Below are 18,962 nucleotides of genomic sequence, written 5' to 3'. Positions count from 1 at the left end.
CAATAGAAATAAGTCAACAGTGCAATGTTAGTTCAAAAAGATGACACTATTGCTATTTAAAGCATTAAGCTAACAAAACACCAAAAGAGCGAGAGGTTCGATTAGTGCTTAGACGTCAGCCTTATTCGCAAATTTGTGCAGCCGAGTCAACTGTAGAGCACAAGGCTCGATTTGAAAGTGAATGCTAGCGCTTAATGTTTTTAGACTTGAAAATAATTTTTAAGTCTAAAAGTAATGTCTACTGAAAATAATGTTTTAAAAATATTTTTTTGAGTTTGGAAGAGATGGCATTCATATAATCTGAAAGCCATTCAGTTTCCTGCTATGTACAGCTATGGAATTTTTGAATGATGGATGCTACATTTGATTCTGTCATGGGGATCAACAGTGCACAAAATGCAAGGAAGTACTGTAGGCTACGCTATTGTCTATTTCAGAAAAACCCCTTTGCTGAAGGGCAATCATATGTTAGCCTCAGTAGAGTTAGATCCCTTGATGGGACCCACTGGGTTGGTCTAGTGGTGAACGCATCTTCGCAAATCAGCTGATTTGGAAGTCAAGAGTTCCAGCGTTCCAATCCTAGTAAAGGCAGTTACTTTTATCCAGATTTGAATACTGGATCATAGATACCAGTGTTCCTTGGTGGTTAGTTTCAATTAACTGCACATCTCAGAAATGGTCGACCTGAGACTGTACAAGACTACACTTCACTTAGACTCATACATATTATCCTCATTCATACTTTGAAGTAATACTTTACGTGGTTCCGGATGCTAAACAGAAAAAAAGAAGATCCCTTGATGGATTTTGAATTGAAGAATTGGATAATTCAAAATTATCTGGTAAGAAACCTTGTAACAAGGACGCTTTAGAGGAAATGGACCATATGAGAAATATCAGAATAAAATACTTTATAAATTTAAATATAATTTGATTAGTCTATGTATTGGGATAAATAATTAAGTTTAATTATAAAATGAAATTTGATTAATTAGTGGGTATTTAAGTATATAATAGAAATTAATTTTTCAAAATTTGATAATATTTGTTTAATTTTTATTTTATAATCATAAAAAAATGAATTTATACGAAAAACATTGAAATTATATAATATGTAAAATTAATATAAAAGTTTCTTTACTAATTTTTTTTTTTGTCTTCAGTCATTTGACTGGTTTGATGCAGCTCTCCAAGATTCCCTATCTTGTGCTAGTCGTTTCATTTCAGAAAATACTAGCTCTGTCTTTACTACTACTGTCATTTTACTACTGTCATTTACTTTGACTAAAAAGTGTAAAATAAAAAAAAATTAAAAACATGGTTTTTTATAAAAACTTTTACATTTGAACATCTTACTAAAAAGTAAAAAAAAAAAATATTTTCAAATATTAAGCACTACTGAAAAATTTAGTTTAGCATATAAAATAATTCAGTTCAATTCGAGAAAAAAAATGATCCAAATAGTGTATTACCCAGTAAACATAAATACAAGGTAATTTTGTTTTCAACAAAACAATATGTATAAATGTGTCTATTTTCACAAGACCAAAATGAAAAGCAAGGGGCACACTTTCTTATTGAATATCTATATCAATTCTTTACGTATGACAAAGGTTTTGATGCAAAATGGAAGTGATACCTTCAATACATACATAATATCTAGTAAATCTCTTTGGATGAACTAAAGTTAAGGTGCAAAATAGGTTAAGGTGAATCACGCCCCATGCTTTTAATTGTGCTCTTGGAAAAATAGACAACTTTATACATATTATTTTGTTGAAAACAAAATTATCTTATATTTACTGGGTAATCTATTGTTTGGAACGTTTTTTCCTCTGCATTGAGTTATTTCATATGCTAAACTTAATTTTTCAGTAGTCCTTTGTGGAAATATTATTTTTAATTTTTAGTATGATGTTTAAATTTTTATTTTTTTAGATTTTCAGTTTTTATAGAAAAGCGGGTTTTAACATTTTTATTTATTTTTCTGTTTTCATCATTTCACTTTGAGTTGCATTAGGTATTTAATTGTGGTTCTTTGAATTTCATTCAAACTTTTACTATTAGTGTTTCAAAATTTAGAGTTTTGTATAACTGTGTTAGAAAAAACAGTTGTCATATCAAAAAATAAGTTTAGGAAAGTTTTTCAGAAGTTCTGCTGGTGAAATAAATAAAGTTTATTTAAATATATAACATTTTTCAGAAGTTCTGCTGGTGAAATAAATAAAGTTTATTTAAATATATAGGTTCAAATATGTTTTGTTTTTTAATTACTATTTTGATTAATTCATTTTTTTCTAAAGTTTTTTGCTATATTAAAGATTTTTGGTTTAAAATTATGAAACTTTTCTGCAGATTTATGTCTGGTTTGTTTTATATAAGTCACATTTCTTAACTTATATTTTTCCATTGATTCTACTTTTATCTGTTTTTTCTAAAAGAAATTATGTATAAATTTTGTGATAGTTTTATTTGTTTATTGGCAGATAAAAAATTTTAATTTGCGGCAACGAATTTAAAAATGTGATTTTGTTTTTACAAAAATTCTAGAAATTATTTGAGATTCTGGAACCCATTTTTAAAATCTTTCTCATCCAAAAGCATAAAAAATTATTTTGGCCCCATTACAGCTGTACTTCAAAAATATCAATTTATTAGATTATTTATCAATTTATTAGATTTTTTTAGCTTTAGTTTATTAGATTTGTTAGAATAAATCTGAGCTAAATTTTTCATTAGCTGCAACTTAACAAAGTGTTTCCTGTTGTATATTTACATGATTTTTCTCTATTTTCACCAGTAAAGTATTCTGAAATTGTTTCTATATGTTCATGAACAAATATTGTGTAAATTATAATGCTTCCAAGCAATTTTAATGTTTTTTTCTGTAGAACTCACCTGATCAATTCCATAGAATTAGTTGATATATGAGGCATCTTTACGGTAATACTGTGAGTCATCTGCTAAAAAATAAATCATGTTTATATGAGGTCTATGTTACAATTGGTCTTTGACAAGACAAGTTTTTTTGGGTTTAAAAAATTTTGTTGTTGTTCTATGTAAACTGAGAAGAGAATTTAAAGAGTAAAAATTGTTGAAGCTATTAAATTATGTTTCATATCTATTTCTGTATATTGCTTTAGAGACAATGTTTAAAATTTTTTGTTTTGTTTTGAAGATAACTTTGTTTTATATTTTCTTCTAATTTGCTATAATTTTAATTGTAATTCACTTTACTTTGTTGTTATTGTATTTTATATACTGTTACTCTCTTGTTACTGTTCTCTCTGTAGTTACTGCTATGTATTGTTGCCTCTCTTCTGTATATTTTCTTTATGATTAAAAAATAAAAATATTTTTTAATTGTATTTTGAACTAATTTATCTTAAACGTAAATATTGTTTATTATGCACACTACAGTAGACTGATACCATTATTTTGTTTAGAGAAATTAATAAAGATAAAAGTGAAAAATAATGATGATTATGTAGGAATCGAGTTAGAGAACTATGAAAATAATTTACATTTGGTGAATTTTTATTTCTGTGTTGTATTTTTATTGTTTATCTGTTAGTGTTTCTATGTATTACGATGAAATATTTCTTAATAAATAATTCCTTTTTTCATATTTTAAATAAAATTTTAATTTTACATGTAAAATTGCCTAATTTTCTTTGTGACTACTAAGATGCAATTAAAAACCAAAAAACAGGTTGGTGAATTATCACAGTTTAACACTAGACAAACATTGTTGAAGAAAGAAAACTAATTTCACTGGATGATTTTGACAAATAAACTAGAACAATCGTATATGAGTTTTAACCTGACTGAAAAAATTGCCCTTCCCTTAAAGAAATAATATGGTAAATTTAAAGTGATTTTGATAGGTCTGGTGGGCTAAAAAATGTAGGAAGGACTTTAAATGATTTAAAATTTATGTGAACAACTAAATAAAACAAACAAAAAACCTGTTAGTAAAAAGAAGAGTAGAAATGGAAAGACTTTCACATTTAAAATCAATAACGAGAAGAAATCCAAAGTGAAGGTACTATGAGGTCTGTAAAGTAATGAGACTAGTTTTTTTTGGCAGCCAAAGTGGCAACACTGTTAAGTTACTAGTAAACATATGGTTATATGAACAGCTGATTTATATGAGTTATTAATATTTTTAATATATTGTTGGCACATGAGACGTAAACAAATTTTACATGAAACGAGTTTTTGTTGTGCATTACAAAATTGAATGATACTAATTATGAGCAATGTTGTGCATTCAAGTTAAACTCTGTGAGAATGTTACTAAAAGTTTTTCAAAATTGAAAAGAGCATATGGAGATGACACTCTGTTACGAGCCCAAGTTTTTAGGTGGTTTAAAGCATTTTCAGATGGCCAGGAATCCGTTGCAGACGATCCAAACTCTGGAAGATTGTTAACGTCAAAAAGTGATGACAGTGTTGAGCGATTCAGAGACTTGATACAGTACGACTGGCAACTAACTGTCAGAATGATTACAGACAAATAAATTTGAACCACACCACAGTCCATCAAATTTTGACAAAAGAATTGGAATGAAAATAGTTTGCAAAATTGGTCCCAAAATACCTCACTGTTGAACAGGAAAACAACAGGGTAAAGTGTGCCGTGATCTAGGGCGAATTGAAACTGATCATGATTTTCTAAAAAAAAATGTTATTACTGGTGATGAATCTTGTTTATTTGAGTACGACCCAAAAACAAAATGCCAGAGCAAGGAGTGGCACACTTCAAACTCACCATGTCCCAAAAAAGCAAAAATGGGTAAATCAAAAATCTGAATCATGCTAATTTGTTTTGTTGATAGTAATGGAATTGCTCATAAGGAGTTTTGGCATACAGGACAGACTGTAAATCAATATGTTTACAGAGAAATTCTTGAAAAGACTGAGGAAAAGAGCTGCTCGCGTGTGACCAGCCATCAAAGACAACTGGATGCTACATCATGGTAATGCACCTTGTCACACTGCATTCTCAATTAATGAGTTTTTGGCAAAGAAAAACATTCCTGTGTTCCTCAACCACCTTATTCACCTGACTTAAGTCCGTGCGACTTTTTCCTGTTCCCGACTTTAAAAAACACCTCAAAGGAAACCATTTTGAAACAGTAGAAATCATAAAAAATGTAATAGACCATCTGAAGGATATTCTGGTTTCTGAGTGCCTACACTTTTATGAAGAGTGGGAAAACCACTTGAAGTGTTGCGTGGCTTCCCAAGGGAACTTTTTCGAAGGTGATAAGAGTCCATAAATAATTGGATTGTAAATAAAACGTTTTTCTGAACCAGTCTCGTTACTTAATTTATAGACCTCATATTTCATCAACCAAGCTATATGCTTTGAAGAAATGAATTAATTAACTTAAGAAATTTAAACAAAAATTGATTGATTTTAATAATTAATACAATATTTGAATATTTAATATTCAATGTATATAATGTTGGTTGCTTAACTCAATGTTGTTAAGTAAACTAGGTAAAATGTGATATATTAAGTATAGATAATACATAGATCCATGTTGAGTATTGAGCAGTCATAAAAATAAAAAGCTGGACTGTACATATAAAGAACAGTTTGATTTTATTTGCGTAATGCTTGGTTTGTTTTATTAAATTTCCTTATTGCTTAAAAAGACACAGAAAAGAATGCTGAGATGATGTAGGAACTGAAAGTATATATTGTGACTGTTGAATTGGTTTGGTCTTAACACAAGTTTTCACATGTTTAACTTATTTACTACAAATTTATTTTATTATTTTTTCTTCTCTTGCTTGATTAAATCTTTGATTTCTTTTATAGTTATAATCTATTTATATCTTCCTTTTCATTTTCCTTTCTCCTTATCTAAACCTTGGTCTTGCATGCTACTTGTTTAACCTTTATTTCTCTCTCTCTCTCTCTCTTTCTCTCTCTCTCCTTTGTACATAATACTCCTGAATTCCATTATTTATTTGGCCATAAACCTGTAACCTATAACCTCTAATTTTCTTATTACATCTTGATTTTCTTTTCCAAATTTCCCAGTTATGATTTGTTGATTTGATTTTTTCTTAATTATATTTTTTAGATCACAAAGAGAGAGAGAAAGAGCAGAAGCTGAAAGAAGGCAAAATGGTGTAGAAATGGCATCAAATCTGGATATGGAGACACGTATGAGGATAGTGAGAATGTCAAGTGGACTTCCAGAAGCTAGAGAGGTGTTTGGGGAGAGAAGGGAAAGGAGAGAACGTAGACGGAGAGCCGATACAGATAGTGATGATTCCTCTAGAGAAAGGGATAGGGATGAAGAACAGTCAAATGGAGATGATACAGAAGCTCCACGAGCTGTTACTTCCATTGTAATCAGGTGATAATACTCGTATTAGTATCTTATATACCTTTCTGCAGAATGATATATGATTCCATAAAAGTGTTATTTGTTATTCCACTGGTGAATTCATTATAAAAGAAGTTTTATGTTTCAAGAGTAATATCATTTGAACCTCTTGAAGGAAAAAAATTTTGTTTTATAATTTATAACATTCTTTTTAGTTCTATTTTTTTTTTTTTTCAGTTATGTGGAATAATTATGCTTTCTGTGTTATTAGTGAGAGTTTTTATTTGAAGAAAACTTATGGGAAATTAAACGTAAAAAGTATTCCATTTTTAATTTGTTTTTGTTGTAATGCAGTTTCAGTATTCTATAATAATACATGTGTTATATAGTGATAACATTTGACATAACATAAAATTATGGTAACTAATATTTGAAGTTATAATTAAATAATTTTAGTTAACAAGAGGATTAAAAAATAATTATGAAGGAAAAAGAATTTTAGTTTTGCAAAAAAAAACTTCACTTGATACACTTTTGTAAAGAACACAGCTCAGATATTGCAGTTATCTATACTTTTGATTTGCTGTGGAGCACTGTGAACACTGCATATTTTTTTTTGTAATGGATGGCTTATATTGCTAGGAGGACTGTAGAGGAAAGTTCTTTGTCAACCCTTTTTCTTTCACATTATTAATTGAAATTATGAAATCTTGAATGCACAATAATAGTCTTGCTAAAATTAGGAAAGTAGTCCTGTGCATAAAGAAATTTTCTATTAGTGTCAAATTAGCAATTTTTTTTTTTTTTTTAAAGAAAGAAAGGTTACCATGTTGAAACCAGTAATTAACAAAGATGAAAAAATATTCTCAACAGGTAAAACTCAGCTCATAAATATATTTAAATGTTAATTTTTTTTCTAATCTGTTTTTGTCATTGATTGTTGAACTTTCGGGAAAGAAAAGAAAAATAATAGTATTTTTTATCTATAATTAATACAGATTAATTAGATCTCAAGTTATTGCAATTTTCTTCTTTTCAGCATTTTTTTACCATTTTATAATATTGGTAGGCTAACGCAGATGAATTATGTTTTTAGGATTTAGTAAAATGATCATTCAATTTTTTATTTTTCATATCCTTAGTTTTAAATCATTTAGATTTTTGAGATCAGATTATCACAAATTTCTTTTTAGCCTTCTTGATCAGTGGATTGTACTTACCAAATTTTCGGGGACTATATAACATAAAGTGTACTGCAACTGAGCATATCAATTGATTGTGTACAAAACATTTCACTAACATATTGAAATAAACTTAAATGTTTAAAGATATTTATAATAATGAAAATCTACTTCTTACCAACAAAAACAAAAATATAAACTCTTTAAACTATTGTATAAACACTTGTATATAAACACTTTAAACTTTAGCCTGTGAAATATTTCTTTGCAAACTGAAACTTCTCCATTAAATGCTGTACAAAATTATTTGACAATGACTATTTAATAAAATTTATTTATTTATTAATTCTATGAAATAGTTGTCTATATAAAATTTATTTTAAATATCAATTTGTCAATTTATAATTTAGAATATACATAAATGATATTTTTCCAAATTTGTAATATTAATTCCCTTATTTGGTGTATCTAAAAAAACTTTCACCTGATTAAATTTATGGTTATTTTATAAAATGTGTTTTATGAAGATTCAATTTATCAGTAATAGTTTTGTATATTCTGTAAACCTATACTAGTGACAAGAGGGACCTTAAATATTGGTGACCCTGAAAAGCTTGAATTATGCTTGATGACATCTAGCTTAATGTTTTGCACTGAAAGAATCATTTGATATATAGGCTGGTCAAGCCAACCCCTACAAATTTAATCCTTGAAGTAATTCTTAGAATATATGTCTTAGCTCACTATCTGAGCAGCAAGATCTGGATCCTGATTGGGTGGTCAGTTGTGATGCAGTAGTTCAGCTCATCTGCATCAAGTGCCTTCTTCTGATGTCATTTGGCTCTCTGTTAATGATGTTCTTGCCTGGCCATGCAGATATGTATTTTATAGTTTTTCTGTCTGTCTGCAGTAATGGGAAACTCCTCATTGATTGAGTTGTTGACACACAGGATTGATTAGAATAATTATCTTTTTGACTGGTTGTTATATTATCAATCCCTCCACACATTGTTAGTCAGAATAATGATTTTTCTTCTTTGACCAACTGATTGCACAATAATTTCATGATAGCAATAGCTAAATCTGTTACATCAGTTTAAAAGTTATTACAATTTTCACAGCCTATTATATCCTAAGTTTCATTAATATTATTGCTTTTAAATATGCTATTATTGCTTATTAATAAAATAGTTTCTACCTCACATGTGCGATTTTTATTCTTTAAATACTATATTCCATAAATTGCATAAATATTATATTCTTATTTTACAAAAATGTTATAATCCTGAAATGCATTTATTTTCTGTGCAATGTTTATCATTAAATTTATATTTGCATTTATTACTTGTACATAATTTTTCTTGTATGATATTTGAAGAAGTGTATTTATTTAAATTTCTTTAGTTTTATATAATGGTTTTTGTGAAATTGAACATAATTATTTCCTGACTCGTTATTTATAATTATTATTTCTTTACCTAAAAATTTGTTTTATTCTGTAAATTTTTAATTGTTGTTTATGTCATACATATTATTTTACAACAAAAAGTGTTTCTAATTTTTGTGTCCATGTTTGTATTAAATATTTGTTTATAAACAAGTTTTGATCTGTAAGGTTTCTCTAAGCGCTATTGGTTTATTTTTTATAAATGTATAGAAGCCAAAAAGTGCTTGAAACACTTCATAGTATGTTAACATAACCCGAGAATTCTTCAAATCAAAATTAAAATCATATGAAAAGCAAACATCATTTTTTAAAAAATAACTTTGTGAATTAAAAAGCTTCACTTGCCTCTTAACAAAGTTTAATATAAAGTAGCCAAATGTAAAAAGCCTCACACCATTGGTGAAGAGCTTATTTTGCAAGCTGCAATTGAGATTGTAGAAACTATGTTTGGAGATAACTTTGCCAAACAATTGCAGTCCATACCTCTATCAACTGATATTGTTGCCCGTCGAATTGGTGATATAGCTGAAGATGACAGCATCAGCTTTTCAGGAAGTTGCGTGACAAATTGTTTTCAATTCAGCTTCATGAGGCAACAGATAGCAATAAAGGTGCTCATTTCATTTCCTGTGTTCAATTTGTGATGATATATCAGCAGTAGAAGAACTACTTTTCTGCAAACCAGTAGAACTCAAAGCAACAGTACTTGCATTACTTTCTATCTTAAATGAGGCATAGAGTAGAAAAATTGATCAGAATATGCACTGATTATGCTCCTTCAATGTCTGGAAGGTTGAAAAGTACACAAGCACTTGTGAAACAAAAATCTCCACAGTGTGTCTGGGACACATTACATCATCCACATAGAAGCTCTTAGTTCCAAAGAAATGAGTTGGTCTGAATATTGTGTTAATGATGGTTGTAACTATAGTAAATTATATAAAAATGAGACCCCTAAAATCAAGAATCTTTTCTGCACTTTGTAAAGCCATGGGTGCAGTACATTCCGCATTACTATTTTATTGTGAGGTAAGTTGGTTATTACATGGGAAATTCTTTCAGTATGTTTATGAATTAAGAGATGAAATCACAATTTTTCTAAAAGAGGAAAACCAACCGGAAGCCAAGAAGTTTCAAAACTGTTTATTTGTGATGGAATTGAACTACTTGGTCAGCATATTAGAGAAATTAAATACCTTGAATCTTCAACTCCAAGGAGCAAACACTCATATGTTGGATTTGAGTGATAAAGTTAAAGCTTTTTATAGAAAATTGGAATTGTGGAGCAGAAATTTAAAGCAAGAAACCTAGAAATGTTTGCAAATGTGGATGAATGTGTTGAAACTTACAAGGCTGAAGAACAACACGTGAAAGTTGTTTTTGTAAACCATTGAAATTCATTTAGCCATGCTGGCAAAGAATTTTAATAAGTATTTTCTTGCTGATGAAAACTTGGTAGCAAGTTACGAGTGGGTTAGGGATTCATTTCAAAATACTCCTGAAGGGCTCTCAGCTGTCAAAGAAAAAATCTTCATAAACTTCACAGCAAGTGGTGAATTCAAAAGACAATTTAGTAATAAATCACTCTTTGAATTTTGGGCATGAGTGGATGATGAGTTTTTTGCACTGAAAGCAAGAGCATTTTGTTTACTATTACCATTTTCAACATCCTACTTTTGTGAAACTGATTTTCTGTGGTGACTGCTTTGAAGACAAAATATAGATCTCAGGTAAGTATAGAAAAAAACTCAAGAGTGTCGATTTCTAATATTAAACCCTCCTTCAAAAATATTTGCTCTATAAGGCAGGCCCAAGGGAGTCACTGACAACTATTAAATTAGCTTTTTATTTAATATTGATTTAATTATTAAATACTTTATGCAGTATTGATACAGTCGTATTTATAAGTGTATTATATCAATGTAAATGTGCATTTTATTATTTATTATGTCAGAATGTATTTTGTTTTGTTTTCCTTTCAGTAAATTAATCAATTTTTTTAGATGTGCTTGCGCCCCCATTTAGTGTTATCCTGCTCCCCCCCTATGTGGGTGCGTCCCACAGGTTGAGAAACACTGTTTTACAATGTTACCTCTAATACTATTATTATTACATTTGGTGAACAGAAGACCTCAATTTGTCAGTTATAAATGTAACGACTGTTCTGTGTATTATTTTTGTTATTATTATTTTTCTCAGGAAGCAATTAATAAAAATCTTGGTTCTAGGTACAGGCGGTCCCCAAGAAGACGCGATGGAACTCGTGAACGAAATCAAGATGCTGAACCTGGAACTACCCAGCAAAGAGATAGAAATACTCGACGCCCATTATCAGAATATGAAGCAACACTCGCTCATATGGCAGGAAGAACTGTTGTAATTCTGGGTTCAAGTCGTAATAGAATGCCACATGTCATGGTGCGTCCTACGACTTGTGTAAAAGTGCCAAAAAATCATCGTATCCATCAAAACATCCCTCGTCTTACACATTTTATTGAAGAACCTAATGTAGGAAAGGGTTTTATTAAAGAACTATGTTTTTCAGCTGATGGCCGCTTAATATGTTCTCCATTTGGTTATGGTGTACGATTTCTTTCGTTTTCTCCTGAGTGTTCTGAACTTTCAACTTGCGTCCCTAAAGGCGAAGCCGTTAAGTTATATGAACTGGGCACTAATGTTTGTCATAGAGATATTGTGGTAAGCACTAAGTTCTCTCCAAAACATTGTCTCTTAGTATCCGGATGTCTTAATGGAAGAATTTGTTGGCATCAGCCAGTCATTTAAATATTGTTATGGTGTAATTGTACAAAATCTTTCAGTTGTATAAAAATATTGTAATGACTGAGTCTTTAAGATAATAATAATTATAATTTGTGTAAGCTCTGTATATTACTTTGTGTTAAACACTAAAACTATGTTAAAAAAGAAAAGAAAGAAATGATGTTATAACTGAAGATTTATTTAAACAGAATTACTGAGTACCTTTAATAAGAAAAAAAGTTTTCAATAAAAATGTGTTTAAAAAATTGCATTATTTATAAGATATAAAAAATATTGTCTTTCAAATGGTTATTTTATTTAATTACATAATGTATATCTTTCATCAAAGAAAGTTTACATTTTTTAAAAACAATAGTTAGTTAATGTTCTTTTTTTAAATATATATGTTATTATGTTTAAAATATAATATTTTTTTAAACATGTCCTTTTTAAATCTTGATGATATACTACTACAGCTGTATTTGTTTATAATAAACAAATATTAATTGAGTTCTCAAAATCACAGCTGAGAAAATTAATGTCATATTTTTTTAAAAATAAACCACCGACCATGTTTAATGGAAAATTTACAATAATCAGTTAATAATTATAGAATTGAAGTTCATTTTTCTAAAAAAAAATTATAATTGGATTGACTGTATTATATTTTATAATATTTTTTTGTTTTGAATTTTTTCTGCTTTTGCTAAATCAGTGCAATCATTTTGTTATCGGTGTGTTATATATCATTTTAGTCGGTATTTTACCTTTTTAAAAAAATGTTGTATTCTGTCAGTTGTGATTAATGTATATATTTTTCTTTCATAATTTATTATTGAATGTATCAGATCAATAAAAACTGAACTTCTTTTATTTTATTTTCCCCTTTTTTTGAAAATGAAGATATTGTAATAATTTTTCAATTTTTGAATTATTTTGTACTAAGATTAAAAATAAAATTATAGTTTTCCTTCATAACAGCGTGTTGTTAAAAAATAGTCCTTTTTATTTTCTTTATGTAAGAGCAGAGAATGTTCAAATATAGTATAATCTATTTTGTTAAGATAAAGGGAACATTGAAAAAATGTGAATTATGGAAGAATGTTAATTGAACGTACTTATTTCAGAAAGTCTTTTTCAATCTTAATCTGTTCTCTGGTATACTTGGAGCTGTGTTGGCAAAATGGCTCCTTCCTGCTTTGTATGCATTCAAATCTATTTCAGGTATTTTTTGTTCGATGGCCAGTAGGTGAATAGAGCAAGTTATAAATGCTTTTCTTATTAAATTATACAAGTCAAAGAGGTGTAATTTTAATTATATCGCAGCTTGTTTTTAAATTGTGTGTAGTTTTTTATGTTGAATGTGAATGAATTAAGTTGATATAACTTTGTCAGATGGATGTTTTTCTTTATTATTTACAAAATTTTTTAATTGGAATTGAGTGGTTTAAATTGGGCCAAACAATTGTCACCAATTTTTATTGTAGCAGAAGTTTTGACTGACACTTTACAAAATTACATTAATTGTTCACAAGAACAGGTGCATAAAGTTTTGGAAAACTGCTGAAATTTGTTGTGCAGTGTGTAATGGCACTGCCCATTACATTATCCATGATAAATTGAATCATTGAAAACCACTTGTTTTAGGTGGGGTTTGAGATAAGTTTACTTGAAATCAAAAGACACCTGAATTCACATTTAAAACGGTTTTTAGTGGAAGATAAAGCATATTTAGATTAATAACTTTTGCTGAAACTTGAATTCAACATTTTGAGCCAGAATTCAAAAGTCAGAGTGTGGAATGAATGGAAATATCTGAGTTCAAAAAAAAATGCAGAACGTAAGAATCAGCCAGTAAAGTGGTTTGTAGGGTCCAATTTATTAAAATTATTTGGAGGAACAATGTGCAATCAGCACTGAGTTTGATACTAGTGGATGGTATTTTAATGCGTTTTTGGTTGGTCCTTCATCTTCAGAGGTATAACTTCAAAATAAATATCAAATTTTTGGAATATGAAAGAGAATATTGTTTATTTTTAATAACCTGATAAATAAAAAAAAAAAATGTTATTGTTAACATAAATATCTATATTGCTGTAGATAATAGCAAGAGTCCGTAATTACCATCTTTAAAGATTTCATATCTTCTTTAAAGATGTTCATTGTAATACCTTCTGTGTTTAAATTTAAAAGAGGACATAAATAAAATATTTACAGTTTAAATATTTGCTATTTATTTTTATTAAGTACATATATATATAATATATATCATTTTAATATAGATAATATAGATGATAAGATTCAGTTTAAAAATATTTCAGTTAAGACATGTTACCATTTGTTATGATAAAGATAATAATTTTTGTTGAAAGATAACATTAAATTTTAATTTTTTAAGTTCATCCTTAACGTTTTAAGATTATTCTCTTTTATATTTTTTAATTGTTGTTTTTTTTTTAATTTATTGTGAAATTATTCCTTATGTTGGTGTAGCCTCAAAAAATAACAGGTTTATCTGAACTGTAAAAAAAAATCATAAAAACCTATTTTAGCTTGTGGGGGTAGATTAACTACGGAGTAGAGTGAACTTTTTAAGACTATAAAATGGGTAGTTGAAGTAATAACACATTTATAATCTTAGTTTTTTTTTTGTCTTCAGTCATTTGACTGGTTTGATGCAGCTCTCCAAGATTCCCTATCTAGTGCTAGTCGTTTCATTTCAGTATACCCTCTACATCCTACATCCCTAACAATTTGTTTTACATATTCCAAACGTGGCTTGCCTACACAATTTTTTCCTTCTACCTGTCCTTCCAATATTAATCTTAGAAGTGGCAGAAATAGTATTCTTTGACAATTTTGTACTTGTAGGTCTGTATTGAATTTTGCAGAATTTGAATTAGCTTTGAAGATTTTAGATATGAATATCAGTTAGTATTACATAATTTAAAGCTAATTTTTATTAATGGTTAATAAACTGATATATCAATATAGTAGTATTGAGTAAATAAAAATATGCACTAACAAAATATTGTTTTATTTTTCAGTTAAATTGAAAAATTACCAAAATTAAATATAAAAAAACTTACTTACATTTTGTACAGCATATTTAGCAGTTGTTTAACTTAAATTTCAGAATATTAAATTTTATAAAAATAAATTATAGTTCATAATAGGAGATTTCATGTTAGTAAGAGAAACATCTGTCCTAAAATATTAATTTATATTTTTTCACTGGATTACTTTGTTCCAAGTGTTAATTTACATCATACATTTATCTTCTGTTAGTAGATAAATTCTTACTATTTATAAAAAACTGAAATGCATGTAAAAGTAATATCCAAGTTACAATTTGAGTCATTTTCATCTTAGCTTGTCAGAAACTGAATTATATTTTAGCTCTCATTAAATTTATGTAATATAAGTACAGTGCCTCCTTTTTTATGATTCATCACACATTTCTTAAGTAAAAAAATGTAATTATTATGATGCAGGCACAAAACTGTGGGTCAATTTTTACCATTAACAACTTATACAAGGGCTGTCCAGAAAGTAACTTATGTTTTGAAATAAAAAACCAACCAAAGAAAAAAAAGAAATTTTATATACCTTTGAAACGGACAATCATAAACTATTTTTCTACATAGTCACCATTTAAATTGAGGGCACTATCATAATGATGCACAAGCTTTTCAATTCCTTCTCTGTAGAAATCTGCTGCCCGATTTTTGGCATCCATCTTGCATAAAACTTGTGATAACCAAGCTTCCCTGATACAATTTCATGCATTAAACTTCGTGAAATTTGGGAAAAATGAAGCAAGAGTTTTGTAATCATAATGCAGCGATTTTCATGAATTTTATCGTTGATTTAATCGTCAGTTCATTAGTCACAAGGCAAGGCTGACTACTGCGGTCCTCATCATGAACATTGGTGCGGCTATTTTTAAACTGAATGTACCAATTTCACTCCACCTTCATTCATTATTCCATCTCCATACACCTCACAAAGTTGCCGATTAATTTTAGTTGATTTGAGGTTTTTTGTCAGTAAAAACCTAATCACTGAACACAACTCACGGGATTTTCTATTGAAGCGCACATTTCAATAATTCACAACGAACAAAGTAGAAAAAATCACAGTCCACACACTATAACAGCTTGATGTGTACTGAGTGTAGAAATGTTTTGACGCCAAGATGACGGCTCTATTCCCACCCATCTCCATGCTAGGCACAAATGTAAATTACTTTCTGGACTGCCCTAGTATAATATTTTTAAATGTATTCACATGCTTAAAAATGCATATATATCAATAAAGTGTTTTGTTGAAACTGAAAGTAATAAGAATATGTGCCTTGATTTCTACTGTCATATTTCAAAATGTTGAGAAATAGAATAATTTTGGAAATTATTTTATCTATTGAAAAGTATAGACTTTCAACAGTTTAATTTTGAACTTAGTATGTCTTGAACAATTGAGTTTCCATTACCACGGTAAATGTACATTTGGGTCTTGCAGTTTTAACACATTCAAGACTGGAAGAATAATCTCATCCATATTGGCTTCAAGGAGAGGTAGCAAGAGATAGTTATCTACTTCATTCCTATGTACCTGTTATTAATTTTGAAGCGTACAGTTCCAATAAGCACCAATCATTAAATAAACATTTTTCTTACTTACATTCTAAATTTTTACTAATATTTCAATTTTTTTTTTTTTTTTGTTTAGTGAAAGTAATATTCAATTTTGATTAATAATAGTTCATTTTGTTATTTATTCTTTAAAAAATTCTTGTGCAAGAAGACTGACTTGTTATTTGAAAATATGTGATATGAAGTTACATATTTTCTAACTTGCCCTGCTCAGATTTCTTTAATTTAAATTGAGCATCTCTCAAGAACTCAACCAATCTTCATCAAATTTTCACATGCACAACTTCAGCTACACTACAACAGCATATCTAAATTTCAATGAAATTGGTGCAGTAATTTTGGAGATTTTCAAGCCACAAAATTCTATATATAGGCCTATAAACAAATATATGAGGTAAATTGTATTATTGTATGCCTCATACCTCAAAACTTAAAGAAAATTCATTTTCACCATTCGCTGCCTGTTATATTTGCCTGAAATTGCAGAAAATTTTCATAACAAAATTACACATTTTGGACAAAAAAAGTGTAACTTTGAACATTTGTATTAAGATAAGTAGGTAAGATAGAAAATTTCCTATCACAGTGTTTCATTTTATTATTTCAACTATTATTTATCTCTACAAAAGAATGAAAAGCAATGCACACTTCATGTCGTAAAATAATAGTTGCTTAGTATTATTCTACTTAAAAAACTGAATAATATTTAAGCATTTAGATGTTTAAAAACAAGATAGTATTAGTAACAAAATAAAGAATATGCTTACTATAAAAAAAATAACTTATGTATATTTTAATTTTTTATACATTAATATAATAAAATGCTTTTTACAGTGATTCATGCATACATACAAATAAACTTTTATTACTAATGTATTTGCCTACGTTACAAATGTCAGATGTAGTTTCATAAAAAAAAATTAGCAATTATGTTTTGTAATTTTTAATTGTAAACATGTGTATGTTTTTAAAATGTTGACATATTTGAAAAAAAAAATTATTTTCCGAAAAAACTGTTTCCAGTTACCACACCTCTTACCATCTCTATTTTTTCTTCCTTGCACTGTATCTCACAAACATTGTTTTGCTCACTTGTTTTTTCCAGAAAAAATTTTATCGTTTCTGGTAACAGAGAATAAGTAGAGTTACATATTTATAACATTTTAATATAATGTTTCAAACTTTTCATCTCTAAGTGAAGCAGCTTTCTTAAGACAGTAACTAGATTTATTTTTTAACTTTTTTTTATGTTTAGAATTCCATTTGATCTGTACTTCAATTAAAAAAAACAAATAAGAACTCATAGTGTTTAATAATTTATGTTAAACAAAAAGATGGTGAACAAAATATGGTAGCATCTCTGACTTTCATCCCAAAGATTCTGGATTCAAATCCAGAATTTGTCAGTCAGATTTGTATTTTTCATACGCTACAAAATTCATTTCTTTGCATTAAAAAAAAAACGGTGTATCATTGGTTGGCAATCAGAACCTGCTAAGGCTGAATTTTATTGAAAATGAGATTTTTGCATCTTTTGGTTCCTTTCTCTTTGTTTCTAAGCTCTATAAGTGCATTCTATGGGAAGTTCAAAAACTGCTATGTCCTACCATCTTTTATAAGATTGTATAATATTGCTTAGTCTGGTATATGGTATACTGTTTTTTACATGGCTAGTGTTTTTCCTAATTAAGAAATTTGATTATTCTTACAGTTTATTTTGGTATCATTAAACAAGCTCAAACAAATATATAACATTATTAAAAAGTATTTTGCTTTATTTAATTATATTTTTTCATTAAAGTAGTGTACTGTAAATGTGTTTAGATGTAGCAGGGTTTGAGTGTTGTCTTGATTGTCTCTTATAAACTAAAGAATTTTCAATGTTTTTTTCTGAATCTTTATTTTATTGCTGAAAATATATAAAAAAAGTAATAATTGTAGTTACAGTTTCATAATCTAAAGTAATAAATTTTAAAGTTCTCACAAATTGTTCATCAGCCAGTTTCACAAGTACTATCAAATAATTTGAAATCTGTAGTTACAGGCACTGATTTAAAAACTTACTATTTTACAATACATGCGGGTTTTTTACAGTATTTATATCCTGTAAAATTGTTTTTTCCTTCTTTTGTATCTTAAAAATTAATTATCAGTTAATTATGTTCTTCCGTTACAGGATGGATCATCCATTAAATGTGAGTGGCCGATAAAATAATAGTTTAAATAGCAAAAAAAAAAAAATGACGGAAGAAAATTTTGTACAAAATGGAATAAGAGTAATAGAAAACATTGAAAATTTAGATATAAGTAACATGCCTGTTTGCATTGGTGTGGATAGGGAAAATTTTCTAGATATTTCAGCTAATGTGACTGACCCAAGTAACAGTGCGGTAGATGAAATATTAACTGAATCAAATGATAATTTACTGCTTATTTAGCTTATGTCACTGTTACTAATAATGATTGTAATAAAACTTTGACCTGCTTAAACATTCCTGTATTGACCAATGAATGCAATATAGAAATTTGAAGTTTTAAATATTTCTACAACTGTCTTTGATCATACTTA

At 28.3% G+C, this 18,962-nt stretch overlaps 1 protein-coding gene across 2 annotated transcripts in view; it reads left to right on the top strand.

The window, feature by feature from the left end:
- The window catches only part of LOC142325817 (DDB1- and CUL4-associated factor 10 homolog), a 53,285-nt gene extending 40,569 nt beyond the window's left edge, over positions 1 to 12,716 (top strand). Inside the window, exons 8-9 of one of the 2 annotated variants that reach the window (XM_075367850.1) lie at positions 6,102 to 6,380; positions 11,213 to 12,716. In XM_075367850.1, the coding sequence (XP_075223965.1) occupies positions 6,102 to 6,380; positions 11,213 to 11,762 (829 nt within the window). In that variant the 3' untranslated portion in view covers positions 11,763 to 12,716. Of the gene's footprint in view, positions 1 to 6,101; positions 6,381 to 11,206 lie in introns of both variants that reach the window. The other variant, XM_075367844.1, reaches the window with a different exon arrangement.
- Positions 12,717 to 18,962: the final 6,246 nt, after the last annotated feature.

Source organism: Lycorma delicatula, chromosome 1, assembly GCF_047948215.1.
Source record: "Lycorma delicatula isolate Av1 chromosome 1, ASM4794821v1, whole genome shotgun sequence".
Lineage (NCBI taxonomy): Eukaryota > Metazoa > Arthropoda > Insecta > Hemiptera > Fulgoridae > Lycorma > Lycorma delicatula.
Note: the sequence above shows the minus strand (reverse complement) of the source record. Positions and strands in the feature narration are given on the sequence as shown.